This window comes from Petromyzon marinus, chromosome 69 (genome assembly GCF_048934315.1).
Source record: "Petromyzon marinus isolate PM22_M1 ecotype Great Lakes invasive population chromosome 69, UKy_Petmar_22M1.pri1.0, whole genome shotgun sequence".
Taxonomy (NCBI): domain Eukaryota; kingdom Metazoa; phylum Chordata; class Hyperoartia; order Petromyzontiformes; family Petromyzontidae; genus Petromyzon; species Petromyzon marinus.
The window spans coordinates 5,916,173-5,938,672 of NC_133735.1; the positions used below are offsets into that span (position 1 = coordinate 5,916,173).

Here is a 22,500-nt window from a genome sequence, read left to right on the forward strand (position 1 = left end):
CACGTGTGTGTGTGTATCCACGTGTGTATCTACATGTGTGTGTATCCACGTGTGTGTGTGTATTCTACATGTGTGTGTATCCACGTGTGTGTGTGTGTATCTACGTGTGTGTGTATCTACGTGTGTGTGTATCCATGTGTGTGTATCCACGTGTGTGTGTAAGTGTGTGTGTATGTACGTGTGTATCCACGTGTGTGTATCTACATGTGTGTGTATCCACGTGTGTGTAAGTGTGTGTGTATCCATGTGTGTGTGTAAGTGTGTGTATCTACGTGTGTGTGTATCTCCGTGTGTGTGTATCCATGTGTGTGTGTATCTACGTGTGTGTGTATCCATGTGTGTGTGTAAGTGTGTGTGTATCCACGTGTGTGTGTATCCACGTGTGTGTATCTACGTGTGTGTGTATCCACGTGTGTGTAAGTGTGTGTGTGTATCCACATGTGTGTGTGTGTGTATCCACGTGTGTGTGTAAGTGTGTGTATCCACGTGTGTGTGTAAGTGTGTGTATCCACGTGTGTGTGTAAGTGTGTGTATCCACGTGTGTGTGTAAGTGTGTGTATCCACGTGTGTGTGTAAGTGTGTATATCCACGTGTGTGTAAGTGTGTGTATCCACGTGTGTGTGTGTAAGTGTGTGTGTGTATCCACGTGTGTGTGTGTGTGTGTGGGGAGCGGTGGTGCAGCGGGGTCAGCGTCGCGCTACGAACCCGGCAGGAGGGCCCGAGTTCGATTCCCGCTCAACGGCCTCCCCTAGGTCGACTCGGCCTCAAATGAGTAACCTGGTGGTGGTGGTGGTTGTAGTTGTTGAAACATCGCCACTGGGGGAGAGACAAAGGCGGCCGTGTGTGGCGGCGGCTGCTGCTGCAACTTGCTGACAGCACTTGCCCCAGGAGTCTGTTGCAGGCTCCGCGGGGGACCATTGTCTCTCTTTGGCGTGGGTTTGGGGAAGGGGGGGGGGGAGAAACGCGATATCCCTTCGGTGTGTTTGGGGGAGTCTCGCACGCGTTGCCCGCAACCCACGTTGCTGGCAACCCACGTTGCTGGCAACCCACGTTGCCTGCAACCCACGTTGCTGGCAACCCACGTTGCTGGCAACCCACGTTGCTCGCAACCCACGTTGCTGGCAACCCACGTTGCTCGCAACCCACGTTGCTCGCAACCCACGTGTTGCTCGCAACCCACGTTGCCTGCAACCCACGTTGCTGACAAGCCACGCGTTGCTGGCAACCCACGTCGCTCGCAACCCACGTTGCTCGCAACCCACGCGTTGCCTGCAACCCACGTTGCCTGCAACCCACGTCGCTCGCAACCCACACGTTGCTCGCAACCCACACGTTGCTTGCAACCCACGTCGCTCGCAACCCACGTCGCTCGCAACCCACGTGTTGCTCGCAACCCACGTCGCTTGCAACCCACGTGTTGCAACCCACGTGGCTGGCAACCCGCACGTGGCTGACAAGCCACGCGTTGCTTGCAACCCACGTTGCTTGCAACCCACGTTGCTTGCAACCCACGTTGCTTGCAACCCACGTTGCTTGCAACCCACGTTGCTTGCAACCCACGTTGCTTGCAACCCACGTTGCTTGCAACCCACGTTGCTCGCAACCCACGTCGCTCGCAACCCACGTCGCTCGCAACCCACGTCGCTCGCAACCCACGTCGCTCGCAACCCACGTTGCCTGCAACCCACGTGTTGCCTGCAACCCACGTTGCCTGCAACCCACGTTGCCTGCAACCCACGTGTTGCTTGCAACCCACGTTGCTGGCAACCCACGTGTTGCTCGCAACCCACGTTGCCTGCAACCCACGTTGCTCGCAACCCACGTTGCCTGCAACCCACGTTGCTGGCAACCCACGTTGCTCGCAACCCACGTTGCCTGCAACCCACGTTGCTGGCAACCCACGTTGCTTGCAACCCACGTTGCTCGCAACCCACGTCGCTCGCAACCCACGTTGCCTGCAACCCACGTGGCTGACAAGCCACGCGTTGCTTGCAACCCACGTTGCTCGCAACCCACGTCGCTCGCAACCCACGTTGCCTGCAACCCACGTGGCTGACAAGCCACGCGTTGCTTGCAACCCACGTTGCTCGCAACCCACGCTGCCTGCAACCCACGTTGCTTGCAACCCACGCGTTGGAACCCACTTTGCTGGCAACCCACGCGTTGCAACCCACGTTGCTTGCAACCCACGTCGCTTGCAACCCACGCGTTGCCCGCAACCGTGAATCGCTTTTGTGTGTTGGTGGTGGACACGAGCGAAGTTGCTGCTGTTGCTGTTTCCCAGTTTCCGTTGCTCGCAACGCCGCGAGTTCTGCTCGACCAACAGCACCCTCACACCCTCACACACACAGTCTGTTGAGGCTATACGGGTGATCTTTGTCTTTTGTTGGGTGGTGGTGGTGGTGATGGTTGTGATGATGGTGATGGTCGTGGTGATGATGGCCGTGTGTACATTTGACGGCGATGGGGACCCTCTGGCTAACGGATGTCACTCTGGCCCAACAAACTTTACAAGACCCGGCAGCTACGGGATTTTAAAATTCCTCCAGCCACTCGCCCGCCCGCCTGCCTGCCCACCCGCTCGCTCGCCCACCCAGCCAGCCACTCACGCACTCGCTCACCCATTCACTCGCCCATTCACTCGCCCACTCACCAACCCACTCACCCACCCACTCACCCATTCATTCACCCACTCGCCCACCCACTCACCCATTCACTCGCCCACTCGCCAACCCACCCACTCACCCATTCATTCACCCACTCGCCCACCCACTCGCCCATTCACTCGCCCACCCACTCACCCACCCACTCACTCACCCATTCATTCACCCACTCGCCCGCTCACTTGCCCACCCACTGACCCACCCACTCGCCCACCCAGCCACTCACGCACTCACCCACCCGCTCGCCCACCCGCTCAGTCGCCCACTCATCCATTCAGTCGTCCACTCACTCACCCACCCGCTCGGAGGAGGAGGAGTCTGTGGTGTTGGCGATGGTGGTTGTGGCGGCGTTTCGACGTGTTTTGTCCTGGCTGAGAGTTCGTTGTTTTTCTCTGTTGTAGCTTTTCAGTGGAAAGGTTTTTTTTAACGTTTCCCAGAGGTTTGGTTGTGGGAGGGGGGGGGATGGGTTAGGGTGGGGGGGATGTTTGGAGGTGAGTGGGGGGGTGACTTCAATAAAGATTTGTTCCGATCTTTGGCGAGGGTGGCTGGAGATCGTTCTTGGTGTCGTGGTGGCTACGGTGAAGGTGGTGGTGGTGACGATGGTGACTGATGGTGCTGTGTGATGGGTCTCTGCTGTGTGATGAGTCTATGGGTCTCTGCTGTGTGATGAGTCTGTGGGTCTCTGCTGTGTGATGAGTCTATGGGTTTCTGGTGTGTCATGAGTCTATGGGTCTCTGCTGTGTGATGAGTTTATGGCTCTCTGCTGTGATGAGTCTATGGGTCTCTGCTGTGTGATGAGTCTGTGGGTGTCTGCTGTGTGATGATTCTGTGGGTCTCTGCTGTGTGATGAGTCTGTGGGTCTCTGCTGTGTGATGAGTCTATGGGTCTCTGCTGTGTGATGGGTCTCTGTTGTGTGATGAGTCTGTGGGTCTCTGCTGTGTGATGAGTCGATGGCTCTCTGCCAGTCTGGGTCTGTAGATCTATGGGACTGTCTACGGCTCTGTGTGCGTCTTACGGTCTCTGTATAATGAGTCTGTGGGTCTCTGTGCGAGTCTAAAAGGCCATTCATCGCATTTCGCCTGATGGCCGTGAGTGTGGCTGACAGTAAGGGGTAGAGGTGGTGCATCTGCAAGTTAACCTCGGTCAACCCATGGTACCTGGGTTGACCTGCACCTAGCCTGGCACAGGCGCGCCCACCAGGGCCCGAGTATCCAATAGGCCACAATAGGCACTGTACCTCGGGCTTACTCATGCACCAATCCACTTTCCCACCTACTCTCTCACCCATTCACGCACCCAGCTACTCACCCAGTCACTCACCCAGCCACTCATTCACTCACCCAGTCACTCACCCATCCACGTACCCAGCCACTCAGCTACTCACCCAGCCAGCCACTCATTCACTCACCCAGCCACTCATCCAGTCACTCACACAGCCACTCATTCACTCACCTAGTCACTCACCCAGCCACTCATTCACTCACCCAGTGACTCATTCACTCACCCAGCCACTCATTCACTCACCCAGTCACTCATTCACTCACCCAGCCACTCACCTAGTCACCCAGCCACTCACCCAGCCACTCACCCAGTCACCTAGCCACTCACCCAGTCACTCATTCACTCACCCAGTCACTCATTCACTCACCCAGCCACTCATTCACTCATCCAGCCACTCACCTAGCCACTCACCCAGTCACCCAGCCACTCACCCAGCCACTCATTCACTCACCCAGCCACTCATTCACTCACCCAGTCACTCACCCAGCCACTCACCCAGCCACTCACCCAGCCACTCATTCACTCACCCAGTCACTCATTCACTCACCCAGCCACTCACCCAGTCACCCAGCCACTCACCCAGCCACTCATTCACTCACCCAGTCACCTAGCCACTCACCCAGTCACTCACCCAGCCACTCATTCACTCACCCAGCCACTCACCCAGCCACTCATTCACTCATCCAGCCACTCACCCAGTGACCCAGCCACTCATTCACTCACCCAGCCACTCACCCAGTCACTCACCCAGCCACTCACCCAGTCACTCACCCACTCACTCACCCAGCCACTCACACACTCACCCATTCACTCGCCCAACATGAAGAATCCGTGGCATCTGCAGGAGATTATCAGGTGCTACACGTTCTGTATAAATTTATTGACACCAGCGCCACACGTTCTGTATAACTTTATTGACAACAGGGTCACACGTTCTGTGTAACTTTATTGACACCAGCGCCACACGTTCTGTATAACTTTATTGACAACAGGGTCACACGTTCTGTATAACTTTATTGACACCGGGGGCCACACGTTCTGTGCAACTTTATTGACACCAGGGCCACGTTTTGTACAACTTTATTTTTTCCGGGACCTGTAATAAATAATTATTTAATCATAATGACATTTTAATACAACAAATAATAATTTATTTCGGCTGTCGATTCCTTAGCTACCGGAATCGAATGCACGCGCGTGAATCGGTTCCCCCCCTTCATTCACTATGAGATAATCGAGAATCGCGATTAACAAATAAAGTTTTGCGAATCGATTCCTCCCCTAACCCACACCCATTGACAATGGCTGGCGAAAGCGAAAGAATCGAGAATCGCGAATCGTTTCCTGCTCGAAACCACACCCATTGTCAATGGCTGGCGAGAGAATCGCGAATCGATTCCTCCACTCGCCCACACCAAACACCCATTGACAATGGTTATGGAGGGTAAGAATCGAGAATCGCGAATCGATCTTACCCTCCCATTACCCGACACCCTTTGATAATGCCTGGAGAGAATGGTAAGAATCGAGAATCAACGGCACTACACGAATCGATCCACACCCACACATTAGCCAGGAAAGGAAGGGGGAGGCGGGGCTTGCGAAGGAATCGATTCACGCTTTGTGGGGAGGCTGCGTAACAGAATCGACGCGCGATTTAACAGGGCACGATTATGCCGAATCGGAATCGACGACTCGCTGTATTTGCAAATGGTCCTGTGCATTCGGCTGCGTTTGCGATGCCGTAAAACTTCACAAAGTAACGCGATTAAGTTGTAACGATTTGGTTATTGTCGTTACTTGTGCCGCTGTCGTTACGTTACTTGTTGCGCCAACGTCAAGAATGTCGATCGCCTTCCTGAGCCAGAAGCATCGTCAGGGAGTGGAAGTGACTCAGTCCATCATACAGAAGGTGACACTCACACAGAGACTCATAGACACTCATAGAGACCCATAGACACCCATAGAGACTCATAGAGACCCATAGAGACCCATAGACACCCATAGAGACTCATAGACACCCATAGAGACCCATAGAGACCCATAGAGACTCATAGACACCCATAGAGACTCATAGACACCCATAGAGACTCATAGACACCCGTAGAGACCCATAGACACCCATAGACTACTCACACACAGAGACTCATAGACACCCATAGAGACTCATAGACACCCATAGAGACCCATAGACTACTCACTCACACAGAGACTCATAGACACCCATAGAGACCCATAGACACCCATAGACTACTCACACAGAGACTCATAGAGACCCATAGACACCCATAGAGACCCATAGAGACCCATAGACTACTCACACAGAGACTCTTAGACACCCATAGAGACTCATAGAGACCCATAGACACCCATAGACTACTCACACAGAGACTCATAGACACCCATAGAGACTCATAGACACCCATAGAGACCCATAGACTACTCACACAGAGACTCATAGACACCCATAGAGACTCATAGACACCCATAGAGACCCATAGACTACTCACACAGAGACTCATATAGACCCATAGACACCCATAGAGTACTCACACACTGAGACTCATAGACACCGATAGAGACCCATAGAGACCCATAGACTACTCACACAGAGACTCATAGACACCCATAGAGACTCATAGAGACCCATAGACACCCATAGACTACTCACACAGAGACTCATATAGACCCATAGACACCCATAGAGTACTCACACACAGAGACTCATAGACACCGATAGAGACCCATGGACTACTCACACAGAGGTTCATAGACACCCATAGAGACCCATAGACTACTCACACAGACACTCATAGACACACACAGAGACTCATAGACACCCATAGACTACTCACACAGAGACTCATAGACACCCATAGAGACTCATAGAGACCCATAGAGACTCAGACACCCATAGAGACCCATAGACACCCATAGACTACTCACACAGAGACTCATAGACACCCATAGAGACCCATAGACTACTCACACAGAGACTCATATAGACCCATAGACACCCATAGAGTACTCACACACAGAGACTCATAGACACCGATAGAGACCCATGGACTACTCACACAGAGGTTCATAGACACCCATAGAGACCCATAGACTACTCACACAGAGACTCATAGACACACACAGAGACTCATAGACACCCATAGAGACCCATAGACTACTCACACAGAGACCCATAGACACCCATGGAGACTCATAGACACCCATAGAGACTCATAGACACCCATAGAAACCCATAGACTACTCACACATAGACTCATAGACACCCATAGACTACTCACACAGAGACTCATATAGACCCATAGACACCCATAGAGTACTCACACACAGAGACTCATAGACACCGATAGAGACCCATAGAGACCCATAGACTACTCACACAGAGACTCATAGACACCCATAGAGACTCATAGACACCCATAGAGACCCATAGACTACTCACACAGAGACCCATAGACACCCATGGAGACTCATAGACACCCATAGAGACTCATAGACACCCATAGAGACCCATAGACTACTCACACATAGACTCATAGACACGCATAGACTACTCACACAGAGACTCATATAGACCCATAGACACCCATAGAGTACTCACGCACAGAGACTCATAGACACCGATAGAGACCCATAGAGACCCATAGACTACTCACACAGAGGTTCATAGACACCCATAGAGACCCATAGACTACTCACACAGAGACTCATAGACACACACAGAGACTCATAGACACCCATAGAGACCCATAGACTACTCACACACAGAGACCCATAGACTACTCACACACACAGAGACTCATAGAGACCCATAGACACCCATAGACTACTCACACATAGAGACTCATAGAGACCCATAGACACCCATAGACTACTCACACACACAGAGACTCATAGAGACCCAAAGAGACCAATAGACACCCATAGAGACCCATAGACTACTCACACAGAGACTCATAGAGACCCATAGAGACCCATAGACTACTCACACACACAGAGACTCATAGAGACCCATAGACACCCATAGACTACTTACACACACAGAGACTCATAGACACCCATAGACACCCATAGAGACCCATAGACTACTCACACACAGACTCATAGAGACCCATAGACACCCTTAGAGACCCATAGACTACTCACGCACACAGAGACTCATAGAGACCCATAGACACCCATAGAGACCCACAGAATACTCACAGACTCATAGAGACCCATAGACTACTCACAGAGACTCATAGAGACCCATAGACTACTCACATACTCATAGAGACCCATAGACTACTCAAAGAGCCTCATAGAGACCCATAGACACCCATAGACTACTCTACACAGAGACTCATAGAGACCCATAGAGACCCATAGACTACTCACACAGAAACTCATAGAGACCCATAGACACCCATAGACTACTCACACACAAAGAGACTCATAGAGACCCATAGACTACTCACACAGACTCATAGAGACCCATAGACACCCATAGACTACTCACACAGAGACTCATAGAGACCCATAGACTACTCACACAGAGACTCATAGAGACCCATAGACACCCATAGACTACTCACACACAGAGACTCATAGAGACCCATAGACACCCATAGACTACTCACACACAGAGACTCATAGAGACCCATAGACACCCATAGACTACTCACACACACAGAGACTCATAGAGACCCATAGACTACTCACACACACAGAGACTCATAGAGACCCATAGACTACTCACACACACAGAGACTCATAAAGACCCATAGACACCCATAGAGACCGATAGACTACTCATGCACACAGAGACTCATAGAGACCCATAGACTACTCACACACACAGAGACTCATAGACACGCATAGACTACTCACACAGAGACTCATAGAGACCCATAGACACCCATAGAGACCCATAGACTACTCACACACAGAGACCCATAGACACCCATAGAGACCCATAGACTACTCACACACACAGAGACTCATAGAGACCCATAGACACCCATAGACTACTCACACACATAGAGACTCATAGACACCCATATACACCCATAGACTACTCACACACACAGAGACTCATAGAGACCCATAGAGACCCATAGACACCCATAGAGACCGATAGACTACTCACACAGACTCATAGAGACCCATAGACACCCATAGACTACTCACACAGAGACTCATAGAGACCCATAGAGACCCATAGACTACTCACACAGAGACTCATAGAGACCCATAGACTACTCACACACACAGAGACTCATAGACACCCATAGACACCCATAGACTACTCACACACATAGACTAATAGAGACTCATAGACACCCATAGAGACCATAGACTACTCACACAGAGACTCATAGAGACCCATAGACTAGTCACAGAGACTCATAGAGACCCATAGACACCCATAGACACCCATAGAGACCCATAGACTACTCACATAGAGACTCATAGACACCCATAGACTACTCACACACAGAGAGACTCATAGAGACCCATAGACACCCATAGACTACTCATACACACACAGAGACTCATAGAGACCCATAGACACCCATATACTACTCACACAGAGACTCATAGAAACCCATATACTGCTCACACAGAGACCCATAGACACCCATAGACACCCATAGACACCCATAGACTACTCACACAGAGACTCATAGAGACCCATAGCTACCCATAGAGACCCATATACTACTCACACAGAGACTCATAGAAACCCATGTACTACTCACACAGAGACTCATAGAGACCCATATACTACTCACACCGAGACTCATAGACACCCATAGAGACCCATAGACTACTCGCACGGAGACTCATAGAGACCCACAGACACCCATAGACTACTCACACAGAGACTCATAGAGACCCATATACTGCTCACAGAGACTCATATAGACCCATAGACACCCATAGACTACTCACACAGAGATTCATAGAGACCCATATACTACTCACACAGAGACTCATAGACACTCATAGAGACCCATAGACTACTCACACAGAGACTCATAGACACCCATAGAGACCTATAGAAATCCATAGACTACTCACACAGAGACTCATAGACACCCATAGAGACCCATAGACTACTCACACATAGACTCATAGAGACCCATAGACACCCATAGTCTACTCACAGAGACTCATGGAGACCCATAGAGACCCATATACTTCTCACACAGAGACCCATAGACTACTCGCACAGAGACTCAGAGACCTATAGACTACTCACACAGAGACTCATAGACACTGATAGACTATTCACACAGAGACTCATAGACACCCATAGACTACTCACACAGAGGTGAATGCAGAAGGTGAAGACGCCACTCACACAGAGACCCATAGAGACTCAAAGTCTATGGATCTCTGTGTGAGTCTATGGGTCTCTGTGTGGTGAGTCTATGGGTCTCTGCTGTGTGATGAGTCTATAGGTCTCTGCTGTGTGATGAGTCTATGGGTCTCTGCTGTGTGATGAGTCTATGGGTCTCTGTGTGTGATGAGTCTATGGGTCTCTGCTATGTGATGAGTCTATGGCTCTCTGCTGTGTGATGAGTCTATGGGTCTCTGCTGTGTGATGAGTCTATGGGTCTCTGCTGTGTGATGAGTCTATGGGTCTCTGCTGTGTGATGAGTCTATGGGTCTCTGTGTGTGATGAGTCTGTGGGTCTCTGCTGTGTGATGAGTCTATGGGTCTCTGTGTGTGATGAGTCTATGGCTGTCTGCTGTGTGATGAGTCTATGGCTCTCTGCTGTGTGATGAGTCTATGGGTCTCTGCTGTGTTATGAGTCTATGGCTCTCTGCTGTGTGGTGAGTCTATGGGTCTCTGCTGTGTGATGAGTCTATGGGTCTCTGCTGTGTGATGAGTCTATGGCTCTCTGCTGTGTGATGAGTCTATGGGTCTCTGCTGTGTGATGAGTCTATGGGTCTATGCTGTGTGATGAGTCTATGGCTCTCTGCTGTGTGATGAGTCTATGGCTCTCTGCTGTGTGATGAGTCTGTGGGTCTCTGCTGTGTGATGAGTCTATGGCTCTCTGCTGTGTGATGAGTCTATGGGTCTCTGCTGTGTGATGAGTCTATTAGCATGGTGCGATATTTGCGATCTCTTTTCACTTTCATCAGATCCTGGACGAGAACAACCAGCTGATCCAGTGCATCGTGGACTACCAGAACAGAGGGAAATCCTCCCAGTGCACACAGTGAGTCCGGCTTTCTACACACTATCCGCTGTCCACACAGAGACCCATAAACTCATCACACAGCAGAGACCCATAGACTCATCACACAGGACAGACCCATAGACTCATCACACAGCAGAGACCCATAGACTCATCACACAGGACAGACCCATAGACTCATCACACAGCAGAGACCCATAGACTCATCACACAGAGACCCTTAGACTCATCACACAGCAGAGACCCATAGACTCATCACACAACAGAGACCCATAGACTCATCACACAGCAGAGACCCATAGACTCATCACACAGCAGAGACCCATAGACTCATCACACAGCAGAGACCCATAGACTCATCACACAGCAGAGAGCCATAGACTCATCACACAACAGAGACCCATAGACTCATCACACAACAGAGACCCATAGACTCATCACACAGCAGAGACCCATAGACTCATCACACAGCAGAGACCCATAGACTCATCACACAGCAGAGAGCCATATACTCATCACACAGCATAGAGCCATAGACTCATCACACAGCAGAGAGCCATAGACTCATCACACAGCAGAGACCCACAGACTCATCACACAGCAGAGACCCATAGACTCATCACACAGCAGAGAGCCATAGACTCATCACACAGCAGAGAGCCATAAACTTATCACACAGCAGAGAGCCATAGACTCATCACACAGCAGAGACCCATAGACTCATCACACAGCAGAGACCCATAGACTCATCACACAGCAGAGACCCATAGACTCATCACACAGCAGAGACCCATAGACTCATCATAGAGAGCCATAGACTCATCACACAGCAGAGACCCATAGACTCATCACACAGCAGAGACCCATATACTCATCACACAGCAGAGAGCCATAGACTCATCACACAGCAGAGACCCATAGACTCATCACACAGCAGAGAGCCATAGACTCATCACACAGCAGAGACCCATAGACTCATCACACAGCAGAGACCCATAGACTCATTACACAGCAGAGACCCATAGACTCATCACACAGCAGAGACCCATAGACTCATCACAACAGAGACCCATAGACTCATCACACAGCAGAGACCCATAGACTCATCACACAGCAGAGACCCATAGACTCATCACACAGCAGAGACCCATAGACTCACCACACGGAGACCCATAGACTCATCACACAACAGAGACCTATAGACTCATCACACAGCAGAGAGCCATAGACTCATCACACAGCAGAGACCCATAGACTCATCACACAGCAGAGACCCATAGACTCATCACACAGCAGAGACCCATAGACTCACCACAGAGAGACCCATAGACTCATCACACAGCAGAGACCAATAGACTCATCACACAGCAGAGACCCATAGACTCATCACACAGCAGAGAGCCATAGACTCATCACACAGCAGAGACCCATAGACTCATCACACAGCAGAGACCCATAGACTCATCACACAGCAGAGACCCATAGACTCATCACACAGCAGAGACCCACAGACTCATCACACAGCAGAGACCCATAGACTCATCACACAGCAGAGACCCATAGACTCATCACACACCAGAGACCCATAGACTCATCACACAGCAGAGACCCATAGACTCACCACAGAGAGATCCATAGACTCATCACACAGCAGAGAGCCATAGACTCATCACACAGCAGAGACCCATAGACTCATCACACAGCAGAGACCCATAGACTCACCACAGAGAGACCCATAGACTCATCACACAGCAGAGACCCATAGACTCATCACACAGCAGATACCCATCGACTCATCACACAGCAGAGACCCATAGACTCATCACACAGCAGAGACCCATAGACTCACCACAGATAGACCCATAGACTCATTTTGAGATGTTGACTACCTCGCCTGGTATACAGGAGGTCGTGGGTTCGATCCTGTGACCCTGGGAGATGTTGACTACCTCGCCTGGTCTACAGGAGGTCGTGGGTTCGATCCCGTGACCCTGGGAGATGTTGACCACCTCGCCTGGTATACAGGAGGTCGTGGGTTCGATCCCGTGACCCTGGGAGATGTTGACTTCCTCGCCTGGTCTACAGGAGGTCGTGGGTTCGATCCTGTGACCCTGGGAGATGTTGTCTACCTCGCCTGGTCTACAGGAGGTCGTGGGTTCGATCCCGTGACCCTGGGAGATGTTGACTAACTTGCCTGGTATACAGGAGGTCGTGGGTTCGATCCTGTGACCCTGGGAGATGTTGTCTACCTCGCCTGGTCTACAGGAGGTCGTGGGTTCGATCCCGTAACCCTGGGAGATGTTGTCTACCTCGCCTGGTCTACAGGAGGTCGTGGGTTCGATCCCGTGACCCTGGGAGATGTTGACTACCTTGCCTGGTATACAGGAGGTCGTGGGTTCGATCCTGTGACCCTGGGAGATGTTGTCTACCTCGCCTGGTCTACAGGAGGTCGTGGGTTTGATCCCGTGACCCTGGGAGATGTTGTCTACCTCGCCTGGTCTACAGGAGGTCGTGGGTTCGATCCCTGGGAGATGTTGACTACCTTGCCTGGTCTACAGGAGGTCGTGGGTTCTACCCCTGGGAGATGTTGACTACCTCGCCTGGTATGCAGGAGGTTGTGGGTTCTATCCCTGGGAGATGTTGACTACCTCGCCTGGTTTACAGGAGGTCGTGGGTTCTATCCATGGGAGATGTTGACTACCTCTCCTGGTCTACAGGAGGTCGTGGGTTCTATCCCTGGGAGATGTTGACTACCTCGCCTGGTCTACAGGAGGTCGTGGGTTCTATCCCTGGGAGATGTTGACTACCTCGCCTGGTCTACAGGAGGTCGTGGGTTCTATCCCTGGGAGATGTTGACTACCTTGCCTGATCTACAGGAGGTCGTGGGTTCTACCCCTGGGTGATGTTGACTACCTCGCCTGGTCTACAGGAGGTCGTGGGTTCTATCCCTGGGTGATGTTGACTACCTCGCCTGGTCTGCAGGAGGTCGTGGGTTCTATCCCTGGGAGATGTTGACTACCTCGCCTGGTACGCAGGAGGTCGTGGGTTCTATCCCTGGGAGATGTTGACTACCTCGCCATGTCTACAGGAGGTCGTGGGTTCTATCCCTGGGAGATGTTGACTACCTCGCCTGGTACGCAGGAAGTCGTGGGTTCTATCCCTGGGAGATGTTGACTACCTCGCCTGGTCTACAGGAGGTCGTGGGTTCTATCCCTGGGAGATGTTGACTACCTCGCCTGGTCTACAGGAGGTCGTGGGTTATATCCCTGGGAGATGCTGACTACCTCGCCTGGTCTACAGGAGGTCGTGGGTTATATCCCTGGGAGATGTTGACTACCTCGCCTGGTATACAGGAGGTCGTGGGTTCTATCCCTGGGAGATGTTGACTACCTCGCCTGGTCTACAAGAGGTCGTGGGTTCTATCCCTGGGAGATGTTGACTACCTCGCCTGGTATACAGGTGGTCGTGGGTTTTCCTCCATGTCCTCTGGAGTTTTTCCCGTTGCACGTTTAGGATCGACGTCACCACGCTGCAGTCAATTTCCATGTTGATGATGATGATGTTGATGATGATGGTGATAATGATGGTGATGATGGTGGTGATGATGGTGATGATGGTGATGTTGATGGTGATGATGATGGTGATGTTGATGATGATGTTGATGATGGTGATGATGATGGTGATAATGGTGATGATGATGGTGATGATGGTGATGATGATGTTGATGATGATGATGTTGATGATGTTGATGATGGTGATGATGGTGATGTTGATGGTGATGATGATGATGGTGATGATGATGGTGATGATGATGGTGATAATGATGATGGTGATGATGATGGTGATGTTGATGGTGATGATGATGGTGATGATGATGGTGATGTTGATGATGTTGATGATGGTGATGATGGTGGTGATGATGGTGATGATGGTGATGATGGTGATGATGATGTTGATGATGTTGATGATGTTGTTGCTGATGATGATGATGTTGATGATGATGATTTTGCTGATGATGATGTTGGCGTTGATGATGTTGATAATGATGATGATGTTGCTGATGTTGATGATGTTGATGTGATGATGTTGATGCTGATGATGTTGATGATGTTGATGATGTTGATGATATCTATGTGTCTCTATGTATCTCTGTGTCTCTGTGTGTGTCTATGTGTCTCTATGTGTGTCTATGGGTCTCTATGGGTCTCTATGTATCTCTATGTATCTCTATGTGTCTATATGTGTCTCTATGTGTGTCTATGTCTCTATGTATCTCTGTGGGTCTCTATGTATCTCTATGTGTCTCTATGTGCCTCTATGTGTGTCTATGGGTCTCTATGGGTCTCTGTATCTCTGTGTGTCTCTGTGTGTCTCTATGTGTGTCAATGGGTCTCTATGTGTCTTTATGTGTGTCTATGGGTCTCTATGTGTCTCTATGTGTGTCTATGGGTCTCTATGTATCTATGTGTCTCTATGTGTGTCTATATATCTCTGTGTGTCTCTATGTGTCTCTATGTATCTCTGTGTGTCTCTGTGTGTCTCTATGTATCTCTATGGGTCTCTGTGTGTCTCTGTGTGTCTCTATGTATCTCTGTGTGTCTCTGTGTGTCTCTGTGTGTCTCTATGTATCTCTGTGTGTCTCTGTGTGTCTCTGTGTATCTCTATGGGTCTCTGTGTGTCTCTGTGTGTCTCTATGTATCTCTGTGTGTCTCTGTGTCTCTGTGTGTCTATGGGTCTTTATGTGTCTCTATGTGTGTCTATGGGTCTCTATGGGTCTCTATGTGTGTCTATGGGTCTCTATGGGTCTCTATGTGTCTATGTGTCTCTATGTGTGTCTATGTATCTCTGTGTGTCTCTATGTGTCTCTATGTATCTCTGTGTGTCTCTGTGTGTCTCTGTGTGTCTCTATGTGTCTCTATGTACCTCTATGGGTCTCTGTGTGTCTCTGTGTGTCTCTGTGTATCTCTGTGTATCTCTGTGTGTCTCTGTGTGTCTCTATGTATCTCTGTGTGTCTCTGTGTGTCGCTGTTTGTCTCTATGTATCTCTATGGGTCTCTGTGTGTGTCTATGTATTTCTGTGCGTCTCTATGTATCTCTGTGTGTCTCTGTGTGTCTCTGTGTGTCTCTATGTATCTCTGTGTGTCTCTGTGTCTCTGTGTGTCTCTATGGGTCTCTGTGTGTCTCTGTATGTCTCTATGTATCTCTGTGTATCTCTATGCATCTCTATGTATCTCTGTGTGTCTCTATGTATCTCTGTGTGTCTCTGTGTGTCTCTGTGTGTCTCTATGTATCTCTGTGTGTCTCTGTGTGTCTCTGTGTGTCTCTATGTATCTCTATGGGTCTCTGTGTGTCTCTGTATGTCTCTATGTATCTCTGTGTGTCTCTGTGTGTCTCTATTTATCTCTATGTATCTCTATGTGTCTCTATGTGTCTCTGTATGTCTCTATGGGTCTCTGTGTATCTGTGTGTATCTCTATGTATCTCTACGTGTCTCTATGTATCTCTATGAGTCTCTGTGATTCTCTATGTATATCTCTACGAGTCTCTGTGTCTCTATGTATCTCTATGTGTCTCTGTATCTCTCTATGTGTCTCTATGTATATCTCTATGAGTCTCTGTGTGTCTCTATGTGTATCTCTATGAGTCTCTGTGTGTCTCTATGTGTATCTCTATGAGTCTCTGTGTGTCTCTATGTGTATCTCTATGAATCTCTGTGTCTGTGTCTTCAGGTACCAGCAGATCCTACACAGGAACCTTGTTTACCTTGCTACGATCGCTGACTCAGCACAGTCCACGGTGAGAGTGGGGGGGGGGAGTGGGGGGGGGGAGATTGGGGGGGGGGGAGAGTGGGTGGGGGAGAGTGGGGGGGGGAGAGTGGGGGTAGGGAGATGGTGGGGGGTAGAGAGACGGTGGGGGGTAGGGAGACGGTGGGGGGTAGGGAGACGGTGGGGGGTAGAGAGATGGTGGGGGGTAGGGAGACGGTGGGGGGGTAGAGAGAGACGGTGGGGGGTAGAGAGACGGTGGGGGGTAGAGAGAGACGGTGGGGGGTAGGGAGACCGTGGGGGGTAGGGAGACGGTGGGGGGTAGAGAGAGTCGGTGGGGGGTAGAGAGATGGTGGGGGGTAGAGAGACGGTGGGGGGTAGGGAGACGGTGGGGGGTAGAGAGAGATGGTGGGGGGTAGGGAGACGGTGGGGGGTAGGGAGAGACGGTGGGGGGTAGAGAGATGGTGGGGGGTAGAGAGACGGTGGGGGGTAGGGAGACGGTGGGGGGTAGAGAGAGATGGTGGGGGGTAGGGAGACGGTGGGGGGTAGGGAGACGGTGGGGGGTAGGGAGACGGTGGGGGGTAGGGAGACGGTGGGGGGTAGAGAGACGGTGGGGGGTAGAGAGACGGTGGGGGGTAGAGAGAGACGGTGGGGGGTAGAGAGAGTCGGTGGGGGGTAGCGAGAGACGGTGGGGGGTAGGGAGACCGTGGGGGGTAGAGAGACGGTGGGGGGTAGGGAGACCGTGGGGGGTAGAGAGACGGTGGGGGGTAGGGAGACGGTGGGGGGTAGGGAGACGGTGGGGGGTAGGGAGACGGTGGGGGGTAGGGAGACGGTGGGGGGTAGGGAGACGGTGGAGGGTAGAGAGAGACGGTGGGGGGTAAAGAGATGGTGGGGGGTAGGGAGACGGTGGGGGGTAGGGAGATGGTGGCTATGAGATGTTAAATTCCTCGCCTGGTCTACAGGAGGTCGTAGGATCGATCCCGACCCTGACTCAAATGAGTGGAGTCGTGGGTCAACAGCACTTGCCCCTACAGCCTGCTAGAGGCTACACGGGGCACCTTTGTCTGTGTGTCTATAGGGCACTGCTGCTGCTACTAACAGCACTTGCCCCTACAGCCCTGCTAGAGGCTACACGGGGCACCTTTGTCTGTGTGTCTATAGGGCACTGCTGCTGCTACTCACAACACTTGCCCCTACAGCCCTGCTAGAGGCTACACGGGGCACCTTTGTCTGTGTGTCTATAGGGCACTGCTGCTGCTACTCACAGCACTTGCCCCTACAGCCCTGCTAGAGGCTACACGGGGGACCTTTGTCTGTGTGAGACCCAGCGACCTGAGCGTGACCTCTGTGACCCCACCCGATGGCTCCTCCCCCCCCCCCACCGCAGCCGGCCAATCAGAGCGCGAGCGCGTTGGTGGGTGGCGGCCTCCAGGCTCAAGACGGATTGGTCGGAGTGGGTCACATGATCGGTAAGTGTATGCAGAGTGGTGGTGTTAGTTGTGGTGGTAGTTGTGGAGGTGGTTGGTGGTGATGGTAGTGGCGGTGGTGGTGGTGGTGGTGGTGGCGGTGGTGGTGGTAGTTGTGGTGGCGGTGGTGGCGGTGGTGGTGGAGGTGGTGGTGGTGGCGGTGGTGGTGGCGGTGGTGGTGGTGGTGGTGGTGGCGGTGGCGGTGGTACTTGTGGTGGTGGCGGTGGTGGTGGTGGTGGTAGTTGTGGTGACGGTGGTGGCGGTGGTGGTGTGGCGGTGGTGGTGGCGGTGGTAGTTGTGGTAGTTGTGGAGGTGGTGGCGGTGGTGGTGGTAGTTGTGGTCTTAGTGGTGGTGGTGGTGGTGGTCTTAGTGGTGGTGGAGGTGGTGGTTGTGGTCTTAGTGGTGGTGGTGGTTGTGGTCTTAGTGGTGGTGGTGGTTGTGGTCTTAGTGGTGGTGGTGGTGGTGGTTGTGGTCTTAGTGGTGGTGGTGGTTGTGGTCTTGGTGGTGGTTGTGGTCTTAGTGGTGGTGGTGGTTGTGGTCTTAGTGGTGGTGGTGGTGGATCTCAGAATCTCGTCCCCATCTTTTCCACCGCTCCGCCAGCCGCCTCAATCAAATTCACGCCGGCGACAATAGACATCAACATTTGTCTCGACTTAGTTTCATTTTTATTTACTCATTTAGGTTCGTATTCTTGGTTCTTTCGGTAAAGTCACCACCACGTAGAAGGGAAACAATAAACTAATAAAAATATAAAACAATAAAATTATTGTAAAACAATACAATTATTATTCTTGGTTCTTTCGGTAAAGTCACCACCACGTGCAAGGGAAACAATAAAATAATAAAAATATAAAACAATACAATTATTGTAAAACAATACAATTATTATACTTGGTTCTTTAGGTAAAGTCACCACGTGGAAGGGAAACAATAAAATAATAAAAATATAAAACAATACAATTATTGTAAAACAATAAAATTATTATTCTTGGTTCTTTCGGTAAAGTCACCACGTGGAAGGGAAACAATTAAATAATAAAAATATAAAATAATAAATTTATTGTAAAACAATAAAATTATTATTCTTGGTTCTTTCGGTAAAGTCACCACGTGGAAGGGAAACAATAAAATAATAAAAAATATATAAAGCAATAAAATTATTGTGAAACACTAAAATTATTATTCTTGGTTCTTTCGGTAAAGTCACCACCACGTGCAAGGGAAACAATAAAATAATAAATAAATAAACTATACAATTATTGTAAAACAATAAAATTATTATACTTGGTTCTTTAGGTAAAGTCACCACGTAGAAGGGAAACAATAAAATAATAAAAATATAAAACAATACAATTATTGTAAAACAATAAAATTAGTATTCTTGGTTCTTTCGGTAAAGTCACCGCGTGCAAGGGAAACAATAAAATAATAAAAATATAAAACAATAAAATTATTATTCTTGGTTCTTTCGGTAAAGTCACCACGTAGAAGGGAAACAATAAAATAATAAAAATATAAAACAATACAATTATTGTAAAACACTAAAATTATTATTCTTGGTTCTTTCGGTAAAGTCACCACGTGGAAGGGAAACAATAAAATAATAAAAAAATATATAAAGCAATAAAATTATTGTAAAACAATAAAATTATTATTCTTGGTTCTTTCGGTAAAGTCACCACCACGTAGAAGGGAAACAATAAAATAATAAAAATATAAAACAAAATTCTCGCGACGTTTCGACTGCAACACCAAGCAGCAATCATCATCAGGTGTGAAAACCACGGCAAGAAAATTTGAACAAAGTGGCGGGTTTTTCTAACGTCAGCACCACGGAGAGCGATTTGACAGTTTGTTCAGATGGACGAGTCCATCTACGTTCGGAAAAGAGGAGGGGGGGAGACGAAAAATAATGGATGCGGTCTGAAAGCCACCGTAAGCGTGAACAATCAATTAAGACCCAAAATGGTTGATCAAATCCTTCCAATGATTGCTAAGCCAGAATCCATCTTCTCGGTTGAAATTGTCTCCGTGCTTGTATATGTGGATAGCCTCATGAACGAATCTCTCATGGTAGCCAGATGGCTTGCAAAGAACCTCTGTCTTGGAGAAGTCAATGTCATGTGAGCCTACTGAATTATAACAATGATCTGCCACGGCCGAGGTGTTGGTATCTACCGTGTTTAAGGTCTGCTTTGTGTTCACGAATGCGGTCCGAGACATGTCGTTTGGTTTCTCCAATGTAACTACTACCACAGAGGCAACTTAGATTGTAGACGCCAGGGTACTGTATGTCCGGAATCACATCTTTTACAGATGCAACCAGGTCACGGATTTTATGTAATGTGTTGAATCGGACCTGGATCTTGTGTTTATTCAAGATTTTGGAGATCTTTTTTGTGATCCCTGCAATGTAGGGTAAAGTGATGGTTTTGAAAGGCTCCTCAAGAGGGTCCTTCTTCATATGAAGGTTGGAGTGATAGCTTTGCGGATTGTATAGTCGGAATAACCATTAGCCTTAAGAGCTTGGTGTACGTGCTTGAGTTCACTGCCTATGTGTTCCTGGTCGGATATACATTGGGCTCTATGGAGTCTTGATGAGGGAATTCTTCTGGGATGGATGGTGGTGGGAATCCGGTTTCAGGTAAGCATCCGTATGGGTAGCTTTCCTGTAGACAGAGTGGCTCATTGAACCATCAGGTCTCTTTTTTATTAGTGATTCCGGACATACAGTACCCTGGCATCTACAAACTAAGTTGCCTCTGTGGTAGTAGTTACATTGGAGAAACCAAACGCCATGTCTCGGACCGCATTCGTGAACACAAAGCAGACCTTAAACACGGTAGGACCAACACCTCGGCCGTGGCAGATCACTGTTATAATACAGTGGGCTCACATGACATTGACTTCTCCAAGACAGAGGTTCTCTGCAAGCCATCTGGCTACCATGAGAGATTCGTTCATGAGGCTATCCACATATACAAGCACGGAGACAATTTCAACCGAGAAGATGGATTCTGGCTTAGCAATCATTGGAAGGATTTGATCAACCATTTTGGGTCTTAATTGATTGTTCACGCTTACGGTTACCATGAGAGATTCGTTCATGAGGCTATCCACATATACAAACACGGAGACAATTTCAACCGAGAAGATGGATTCTGGGCTTAGCAATCATTGGAAGGATTTGATAAACCATTTCGGGTCTTAATTGATTGTTCACGCTTACGGTTACCATGAGAGATTCGTTCATGAGGCTATCCACACATACAAACACGGAGATAATTTCAACCGAGAAGATGGATTCTGGGCTTAGCAATCATTGGAAGGATTTGATAAACCATTTCGGGTCTTCATTGATTGTTCACGCTTACGGTTACCATGAGAGATTCGTTCATGAGGCCATCCACATATACAAACACGGAGACAATTTCAACCGAGAAGATGGATTCTGGGCTTAGCAATCATTGGAAGGATTTGATAAACCATTTCGGGTCTTCATTGATTGTCCACGCTTATGGTGGCTTTCAGACCGCATCCATTATTTTTCGTCTCCCCCCCTCCTCTTTTCCGAACATAGATGGACTCGAATTTTGATTTAAAGCTTTCGTGACTGCAGTGATTCATATTCTTGGTTCTTTCGGTAAAGTCACGTTGAAGGGAAACAATAAAATAATAAAATATATTTGGCATTTTGTTCAGATGGACTCGTCCACCTGAACAAAATGCCAAATCTCTCTCCCTGGTGCTGATGTTAATAAAAAAAACCCGCCACTTTTTTCAAATTTTCTTGCCGTGGTTTTCACACCTGATGATGATTGCTGCTTGGTGTTGCAGTCGAAACGTCGTGAGAATTTTATTGTTTTATATTTTTTTAATTTTACTTTTTATTTGCATTTACTGGTTTATTTTTCATTTACTTTGCTAATTTTTATTTAATTTTTATTTCCTTCACCACGTTTATTTTGTTGTTTACTTAGTTTATTTCTTACTTACTTTATTTAAAATTTTCTTGTTTATTTTTACCTGCGAACATTTCGTTTGCTTGTTTATTTTCATTTAAACTTTTACTCGTATTTACCCGTTTATTTTCCACTCACTACGTTTATTTTTCCATTAAA

The 22,500-nt window shown here is 49.2% G+C and overlaps 1 protein-coding gene across 1 annotated transcript in view; it reads left to right on the forward strand.

The window, feature by feature from the left end:
* The first annotated feature begins 5,558 nt into the window (after positions 1-5,558).
* Positions 5,559-22,500, forward strand: part of LOC116957080 (uncharacterized) — a 37,721-nt gene continuing 20,779 nt past the window's right edge. Inside the window, exons 1-4 of the mRNA XM_076055018.1 lie at positions 5,559-5,856; positions 11,096-11,172; positions 16,881-16,947; positions 18,301-18,382. Coding sequence (XP_075911133.1) covers positions 5,788-5,856; positions 11,096-11,172; positions 16,881-16,947; positions 18,301-18,382 — 295 coding nt within the window. The 5' untranslated portion in view covers positions 5,559-5,787. The remainder of the gene's footprint in view (positions 5,857-11,095; positions 11,173-16,880; positions 16,948-18,300; positions 18,383-22,500) is intronic.